Source organism: Lotus japonicus, chromosome 2 (genome assembly GCF_012489685.1).
Source record: "Lotus japonicus ecotype B-129 chromosome 2, LjGifu_v1.2".
Lineage (NCBI taxonomy): Eukaryota > Viridiplantae > Streptophyta > Magnoliopsida > Fabales > Fabaceae > Lotus > Lotus japonicus.
The window spans coordinates 40,279,513-40,289,310 of record NC_080042.1 but is presented as its reverse complement, the minus strand read 5'-3'; the positions used below and the strand labels follow the sequence as shown (position 1 = coordinate 40,289,310).

The 9,798-nt window shown below is 39.7% G+C and overlaps 1 protein-coding gene across 7 annotated transcripts; it reads right to left on the bottom strand.

Moving 5' to 3' along the window:
- Positions 1-3,312: 3,312 nt before the first annotated feature.
- On the bottom strand, positions 3,313-8,901 carry LOC130737999 (uncharacterized). 7 transcript variants are annotated; one of them, XM_057589872.1, is made up of 7 exons: positions 8,828-8,901; positions 8,196-8,367; positions 7,983-8,116; positions 7,844-7,894; positions 7,508-7,602; positions 6,704-6,929; positions 3,313-6,396 (listed from the first exon to the last, which is right to left on the bottom strand). In XM_057589872.1, the coding sequence occupies exon 7, from the start codon at positions 5,369-5,371 to the stop codon at positions 3,350-3,352; it is 2,022 nt and encodes a 673-aa protein (XP_057445855.1). In that variant the 5' UTR covers positions 5,372-6,396; positions 6,704-6,929; positions 7,508-7,602; positions 7,844-7,894; positions 7,983-8,116; positions 8,196-8,367; positions 8,828-8,901; the 3' UTR covers positions 3,313-3,349. The 7 variants fall into 7 exon arrangements, with proteins under 7 accessions (XP_057445855.1, XP_057445859.1, XP_057445860.1 ...); XM_057589876.1 differs by having other exon boundaries at positions 6,840-6,929; XM_057589877.1 differs by having other exon boundaries at positions 6,704-6,777.
- Positions 8,902-9,798: the final 897 nt, after the last annotated feature.

The window sequence follows — 9,798 nt, the reverse complement described above, 5'->3', positions numbered from 1 at the left end:
TTCCAGACCCTGTCCACATAATCCACACACACCTGCATCTGGAAGACTAATTCCACGCTCTATTAGATTTGCCTTCGTTGCCACTCTATTCTTCTGCAGCTGCCACATAAAAGTTGTTACCTTCGCTGGCACCATTTTTCTGATATGTTTTGAGGCCATCCAACCTATCTCCTCAAACCCCTTATTTTCCACAACATAGCATAGTCCCTTTACCGAAAACATTCCCATAGCATCCCCTTTCCAAAACAGCACATCAGGCTCATCTCTCGATACCACAAACTGAATGAAGTACTGGAAATTAGTATATTGCTCTAATTCCCAGTCAAAAAAACTTCTCCTCAACTCAACATTCCATTCCCATCCTCCTGCCATACGCTTCCCCATTTCAGCCACCACAACATCCTTCTTTTGAGCCACTGCATAGACCCGAGGAAACAAAACTCGTAAAGCTATATCTCCAATCCAAATGTCATCCCAAAAACGAACACTCTCCCCACATCCCACCTTGCAAGCCAGCTCATTAAAGAACTCACTAACCTTCGAACCTTGTTCCCTCCATAACAGCAATAAACCTCTTGTAATACACGATCCCGAAGAGCCTCTTGCACTTTCCAGCCTTGGCATCACATATCGCTCATTCAAACAGAACTTTACACACACCACCTTCCTCCATAAAGCGTCCTTTTCTCTACCAAACCTCCAGAACCATTTCAATAACAAAGCATTGTTTTTCCACTCCAGAAAACCCAAACCCATTCCCCCATACCGTACTCCCGTACACATATCCTCCCATGCTATCCATGCAATTTTCCTTCCCCCTCCTGACCCTCCCCAAAGAAACCTCCGCATCAAAGCTTCTATTTCCTTAATGATGCCCTTTGGAGCCCTATAGACAGACATATAATATAAGGGTATAGCACTTAGTACAGATTTTATCATCACTATTCTTCCACTCAGGGACAAGAATTTTGAATTCCAGCTCCCCAGCTTCAAAGCCATCCTTTCCAACACTGGCCTTCAGAAGCTCAACTTTGTGGGTCTACCTCCAAGAGGTAACCCCAAATAGACAATAGGCAAGAGATCTCTATTAAAGCCAAGCAGTTTTGCAGCCTGCTCCTCAATTTCCTGATCCACATTGACTCCAATCAGAGCCGACTTTCTAAAGTTTAGCTTCAGACCAGACACATATAAAAAAGCCTCCAGTACCAAAGCTAGCCGTTTAACCTGTCTCAGATCCCCCTCACAAAATAGCAAAGCATCGTCAGCAAACTGCAAATGATTTAACCTCAATCCTTCACCCACCTCCACACCCGTCGGCAGACTCCCTTCAAGGACTTGATTTAACATACAGGACATACCATTTACGCACAAATTAAACAACATAGGGGACAGGGGGTTCCCTTGTCTCAATCCTTTTTGGATTTTAAAGAAATCTGTTGGGGATCCGTTCACTAAAACAGCAAGAGTTGCAGTGGAAACACAGCTGTGCATCCAAGTCCTCCATTTATCACCAAAGCCCATCTCTTTCATCATATCAAGAAGAAAATCCCATTCCACATTATCATATGATTTTGCAAAATCTAGCTTTAACAGCAAACCCCCTCCGTCCTTTTTCTTCAAACTGTCAACAACCTCATTAGCTATATAACAACAGTCCACTATTTGTCTGTCCATTGTGAAAGCAGACTGATTTTGAGTTAGTACAGTGGGCATCACCACCCGCAGCCTGTTTGCCAACACTTTTGCCAATATTTTATATGCCCCCCCTATCAAGCTAATAGGTCAATAGTCCAGCACAGATTCCTGTGAGAAATGCAGAATTTAGCCCCTTCACTATCTTTCCATTATTGTGAAACTCCTAAAAAAACCTCATTACATCATCCTTAATAACTGGCCAGAACTGTTTGAAAAAAGCCATGGTGTATCCATCTGGTCCCGGAGCCTTGTGAGCATCAAAATTCTTGACCGCCTCAAATACCTCCTCCTCCGAAAACTCCTCTACCAAGAAACGATTCTGGTCCTCGCTGACCCTCTTCATATTATGGCATTGTATACTTGAACGCTCGATTGCTGGCTGTGAGAAGAAACTTTTGAAATGCTTCATTACTGCTATCTTAATTTGTTGAGGATCCTCCAAAACTCGCCCCTCAAACCGCAAATGGTTAATATTTTTCTTTGCTGCCCGCACTTTGCAAACCCTATGAAAGAAGCGTGTATTTCTATCCCCCTCTTTAGCCCATCTCATTCTTGACTTCTGTATCCAAGCCGCTTCCTCTGCCCGATACTCCTTCCACAGATCACCCATAATAGCTATGCGTTCCACCCTCAAATCCTCTGTAGCTCCCTCCACCTCCATCCTAGACATCACAACATGAACCTTCTCTTCCAAATCTCGGATCCTCTGAACTCCCCATACCCCCCTCTCCTTATGCCAACCTTTTATTTTCCCTTTCAGAGTTTGCAGTTTTTTCATCAGAACATAACCTCCCCACCCTTCCACCACAATCGAATTCCACCAATTCGTTACCATCTCATTGAAGCCGTCTTCTTGAAGCCAATGATTAAAGAAAGTGAAAGGTTTGGGGCCATAATCGTCCAGACCAAAAGAAAGAGAACAGGTCTATGATCCGAAATTCCCCACTCCAAAGCTGTTTGAAACTATTAAAACATAGGAACAGATCCTCTGACAACAACCAACGATCCAATCTGCTTCCCATCCCATTATTCCTTGAAGAGGACCAGGTATATAATCCCCCTTGTAGGGGAAGATCCACCAAACATGAGTCCGTCACAAATTGTCGGAAAGCAATGTCCCCCAAATATAAAGCTCCACCCCCCTTGCGATCATTCTCGTGTAAAATTGCATTAAAATCACCCCCCATAATCACTCTGCCACTATGCTCTGTCACCATATCAGATAATTGAACAAATAACACGAACCGTTCCGCGTCAGTGTGAGGGCCATAGACATTAACCACCAAAACCAACCCTTCTAAGTTTTTCAATTTTACCATTATAGCAATAAAACGCTGATCAGAACGTATTTGCACCACCTCTACATCGCTTTCACGCCATAGAGAAATTAGACCTCCCGCTGTCCCAACCGCTTGAATCGCGAAGTGGTTCATACCCATTGCTTTTGCCCACGACTCTACCATTTTTTCCCTTTCTGCGCCTAACTTTGTTTTCTGAATCAGGACTAAACTCGGCTTGAAAACAGACAAGTGTTTCTGAATCACCCTCCTCTTTGTTGCTCTTCCCATGCCTCGTACATTCCAAGTCACCCATTTGAAACCCATTTATCACACCCCGCAAACTATAGGCACTCAATTACCCAGAAAATAACTAACTATTGCAGGTCTGGGTGATTAATACGTACCTGGTCCTGCAGCCTTGCTAACGCCAAGTCTTCGTTCCCTCGGAAAACTACACCGACCTCCTTGCCCACTCTCCAAACATTACTGGCCCAAGACGCAACAGTTTCTTCTCCAATTTCATCACCTGAGCATATGGCACCCAACTCAGTTTGGACTTTCGATCTGTTTTTGCTCCCTTTGGGGCGTCCCCGTTTTGCTCTCGGTTTACTCTCCCTATGAGAAGTAGCGGCCTCAGAGACACTACCACCTCTCTTTTTATTCTTTTTCTGGTATACTCGTATCTCCAAAGCTTCTTCTATGTCTGCATAATTCTCGTTTGCTGTCTCTATGTCGTCAATTACACTCTTCTTTGTGTCCTCAGGCACCTTACCCAAACCGACCCGTACACCCTCATGACCCGGCCCATCCTCCTCATAATCACCCATAGACCTCGTAAATTCCTCCTTCACACCGTCACCAATTGCAATATGTTTACCCATCAAAAGTGAGACCCTTAGCCTAGCCAAACCCTTTAATTCACATAAAGATCCCCTGAAACCACATAAAGGGTTTTGTAAAATCCATCCAATCTTTGTCACAGGCCCACTTACAGTAGCCTTTTGTTGAGTGTTTGAAGAATCTCCCCCCTTTTCACCCAAAGATTGATTCTGTTTTTGTTCAGCTCCAACCCCGACACAAGTGGGCTTAGGAAAGGCCCACATCTGCTTTTGTCTTTCATGAGAAACGCCTCCTCCCTTCTTTTCAGGATGATCCTTCTGTGGGCCAAAGATTTCTCCATCCTCGTTTAGATTTTTCCTGATTTTTGCAGAGAGTAAATGTTGTTCTGAATCACATGGAAACCTCTCCTCCTTTGGCGCACCGTTACCACCAAAAATGGCTGTGCAGTGTAACCATCGAATTAACTCTGTAGACGTGTATCCCGCTTCAATCAATTCGCGCATTAAAGCTGTTGCACCACCGAGATCGACCGTTTCCGGTTCTAGACCTGAGCCAGTAGCCACCGCCACTCTCGACCCTGCCGGCGTGTTTTCCGATACCCAATTTTCCACCTCCACATCGTCCCCTTCATGCGCCTCTGCTTCTGAGTCTGTGGACGATAGAGCTTTGGGCTTTTGTGTTTGCCTCAAACCCGTCCAATCGTGGTACACAGAAAGTTCCTTCTCCACCAGAACCTGACATACCTTACCATCAAAATTAACATCCAAGTACTGTTGATCGATGAGAGGTTGCGTAGTATCAACCAGCACCCGAGCAAAATCCAAACGATCCTTCCGTGACGTTATGCTATCAACGCAGACATATTTCCCAAACAAGTTGGCTACGGTGCAAAAGAAGCTTGTGTTCCACATTCCTAGCGGTATTTTCCTGACCCGCAACCATGCTAAGTTAGACTGCCCCACCGTGTATGCTGAACAAGGATTGTACCATTCAAAATTTTCATCTAAGACAGATGATGCTTCCGACAGAGTAAAAACCATCTCGTCCTTTGATACAAATTCAAGAAGAACATCGCGCGCCCCTAATAACTTGATTTTGAGATTTACAAGCCCTTGCATACGCAACCCCTCCTGCACCGCTTCAGGAGATGTCACGTTATACAGAGTAGCAACAGCACATCTTTCAATCCACACCTTCTCCTCCTCTGCCATATTATACATGGAATTTGTGTTTGGCTCATCCACATCTGGTTTTGCCTCTAAATCTTCTTTTTTCCTCTTCGGTCTCCACACTTTCCCCTGTACTACGTACTTCTGTTTAAACTGTGCTGGAACATAGTTCTCACCGCATCCCCCATATGCTTGGTACTTCGCTTTCTTTACCGTCAAGAACGCTCCCTCCAGCTTTAATCCATTAAACTTGCGAATAGCACACTCTGCTTCTGCGTCCGAATTGTATCTGAGGAAACCAAAGCGAAGGTGGCGACCTACCCTTTTGCGATTCTGAACGTAAACACTCCTCAAACATCCTGCCTTCACAAAAATAGCTGTGACCATTTCCCTTGATACCCCATCACTTAAACCGTCTACAAAGACTGTAAAAGATCCATGAGAGGGAACTCTGTTCCCCACTACATAATTTTTTTCCTTTCTATTCCCTCCCCAACGACGTTCCTGTTGCCGGAGAGACCTATGTTACCGATTGAAACTCCGGGCAGGAGGAGCCCTAGCAGAGCTGGTTCCGGCCATGTTCCGGTTACCATATTGTATACGAATGTATTGATACATTACAGCTATTTTAAAACTTTATTTGAAGTTTTTTATCTAATTTAAAATGCTCTGTCAAAAAAATAACAAATCTTTCCTTATTAGCTAAAATATAACAAACTTAAAAAAACTTCATAATTTCCCATTTCCCTTAATCAATCTATTAAAGTATCTGATTATACTAATGCCCAAACCGCTTATAATACAAATATACAACATATAAAAAAATATATATATGGAAAATTAGATCAATTATTATATAATTTTATTTGGATAAAAACGAAAAAAATGTAAAGGGACATACATGAGAGATTTTTAATTGACTATATTGTTTTCAAACAATAAAATATAAGGCCATTTGTTTGAAGATTATTGAGATGGATTGCACAATGTGCGTCCCTAAAAATATTAGAGTAAAGAGTGAACTTAATTAATTCCATAGTACATTTTTTTTATCATTTACCATTGTCAGAATCTGAATAAATATACTAAAGTAATTTGTTGTATTTGATGGAAATAATATATGATGAAAATTATGGAAATGATCATTTTTTTTATGCATCATAATGTAATATGGAAATAATGTTCATGTAACGAAAATTGGTCTATGAAATAGAATCTGATGAAGCAAAATAAAAGAAATATCATCATTATTTAAGGTTAGGATTGATTCTAAAAAGGGGTACCATTGTTGGAAATTTAAAGAATATAAATGGGGCCTAAGCATGATTTGGGGGGATGGACAAATGGAATTAAGGGGGTGTATTTACTTCCTCAGCTCTTCGAAGATCGTCATAAACTTGAATCCTTGTTCCCTGCAAAGTTAAACAACATAAACTCATAGTTACTTATAAGACATAAATGGCCTCCTCAATCTGCAATATTTATACCAGTTAACAAAGAAAAAAACATTCAGTAACCTTATATTCATATAAAAATAACAGAATGACCCCTACATCTCTCTCATTAACCTTCACATGATGAGGGCAATTATTTCCTCAAAATATGGCTCATCACGACCCCATATTAATCCACATATGGACTTACCCAACAATGGAATATATAAAGGGGGATTGGAAAGGTTCTGATTTTTCAATAAGGGGAAAACTACAACATACTTACATATTATAGAAAATTAGGAATGGCAAAATTTGGAAGTTGGATTGCTCTCAATGGCTTGCCCCCATTTATGCAATCTACAGCCAAAAAAATGGGAATTTAAATGAATCATGCTCTCTCAATGGCTTGCTTCTCTAACCTCTTTTATGCTCAAGCTCTCTCATGGAATACCACAAATGTCCTTCTCTATGTACCAACCATTATGCACTTCACCTAAAACTCATGCATCCTTCAAATTTTCAAAAGAAACACCATTTAGTAAAATAATGGCAGAATTGTAGATTCAAATATATATACATAATGGCAGGTAGTCTTGTTCATAGAGAAAGACTATTTATTCAAATAGTCTACTTCGAATAATTTCCATGTACTCTTTTTGTCAACATTACATTTAATATTGGTCTTAAAGTGGGAATAGCAATAATTAGGGAGGAAGGGGAGATAACTATACAAATATCATCACATATTTAGCAATAGAGTAACTCTATTGAGACACATATATACAGAACATTAGCAGGTTTAGTGAAATGGTGTTTCAACCTAAAACAAACTCAGCACTCAACTCTTTTTTTATAAGAATCATATATTTTTATATTCAGAATATTAGCAGGAGGTACTTTACACCATGGAAACTACAAACCATACACATGTATAATCATAACATGTGTATTATCTTATGACAGAGATAATCATTTTAAAGATGATCGAATAAGAACTTGGGGTCATTAGATACTTGATTATTTATATCACATTGCTCTCAACAATTAAAGGAGATGGGTAATGAATTTCTGGTGAATTGCTTCTTACCTTACATGAAACACCAAACACTCTTTGAGGGATATATACTGAATGATTAAAAATTACTCAAAGGTGAACATTCTCCTTGACCATGATTTCTTGAACTGCAGAACATAATTGAAAGGTTTTCATGTAAAAAAAATCAGGTAAGAAAATAAAACAGGAAAACAGATCAAACATAAAAAAACCACTGAATACAGAAGAAGTAAGCATTCAAAACATCATAAAAATAGCTGAGTTTAGCTCAAATCATCCACATAATAAATACTAAGAAAGGTAACCCAAACTTGGGAACAAATCAGGAAAGACAATAAATGGCAAGAGGATGTATCGTGTAGAAGAGACCTTTTCATATGGCTTTTACTTTAAGAGCCTTGCTCAAATAAATCTCTTCTCCTGCAGTAGGCCATGACATAGAAGTGCACATAAGTGGAAAATCTCATTTAAATGTAATTGAAGCATTTTAATGGAGAGAAACAATTACCTACATCCAAGCCACCTGGTGCTTAAGTTCAAATTAGTATATTTTCCTGTGAACCTCAAATAGTTCATCAAGACCAACATCTACAACACCGATATTGGAGTTGGTGAAATCAGCATCATATCAGGTACCTCATCCTCAAAATCCAAAATCGATCAACAACATAATTAGTTTAAGGCAAAATAAAATGGAATTAGGTTCAGATTCAAAACTTACCACCATAAGGATTGAAGAAGAGGCAGAGACGAAAAATGGTTCAAAGCTGCATTCACTTTTAAGGTAGGACACGACCAAAAACGAATCACCTTCACAACAACACTGCCAGAGCAAACGCCATCTAGAAAAGTGACTCTGCTAACTGGAATATGTTTAAGACCACTATTTACACCTGAATAACATGTATATTATTAATCAATAGTCAATTTATGTTGAGTAAAATACCAGTTCACCAATTTGATGTTCCCAGCCAACTTCCAATGTATCCATTTAAAACTTAAAAAAACTAAATGCTGAAGCAAAAGCCATGAAAATGGGGGAAAAACATATGAAAATATAGAGAAAATTTTCACAAAGTTGCAGCCTTAAAGTTGTTAGTACGGAAGAACTCAAAATTATCCAAAGACTAAGACATAGTAAAAGTTTTGTTTTGATCTTGAAACTGTAACAGCAATAGCAAATAAGAAATTTCAATGAAAAAATTATTTAAATTTAAAATCATAGATCAATCCCTAAACCTCATGAAGCTGAAGAACATGAAACTGAAGAATGTATAGATGTTTGGTTAAGAAGCAAAAAGAAGAAATAATAGAACAAAAAGTGTAGATAACAGTGGCAGGTTCAAGACAAACCTTGCAGAAAAATGGTGAACCATGCATGCCCAAGAGGATCAGAACCCAATATCCAAAATAATCAACAACTGAAATAGGATAAGCCAAAATCAAATATTTTTACTACCTAATCAGCTCAGAACACACGCAAAAATGAAAACAAAAAACTGAAATATATTCTGTGTAAAGAAAAACATTATAGGAAATTGAAGCCAAGTTTACTTATCAACATGAACTAATTTGTATTCCAAGGAGCTGGTGAATTCATAAGAAAACCTAATGCATAACAGGTTTCACATATATATTTCAATTTTTAAGAACCATAAAAATAAAACCAAAATTTAAAATGGAAATAGAAACAATTTCTATTTTTATGTTGGCTTGCCTCTCCAATCAACTTATTCCTCATAACCCTTCTCTAAAACTGGCAGCTTCAAGCTCATCCCTAGAAAGCTCTGGGCGAGCATGGAGAAGTTACCTGGTAAAATATCCCAAATCAATAATGATGATAAGAAAAAGCTAGTAACATAATCGGTTGGAGACACGACCTAAACCATGACAGGTGTCAGTTAGAAACGACCTATAATGAAAATAGAGATTGAAATTTACCTTGCTCCGCCGCTCTATGCCGCTGGAGGTGATTTCTGGCGACAACTCCAGTGAGCTCGGATCAGATAAAAGATGAAGAAGGAGGAAGAGAAATAGGGTTTTGGATATTTTTAAGGTTATCGAGGAGGAAGACGACTTCTGGATCAGGCTGGGAGCGGATGAAGAGATCGGATGAATCAATTGAGTGGTGCAAGCGAAGGAATAAAGGGTTGAGGCGTGAGGGGGAAAAGGATGGGGCGTCTGGGGTTTGGGGGATATAGAAACCAGAGATTGATGGATTCAAATTAGTTAATGTCAGGGTTGAAGGGAGGCGCCGGGAAGGCTTCTGGCGGCGGCGCATTGAAACCTGGGAGGATGCAGGCATGGAAAATAGAGATAGAGAA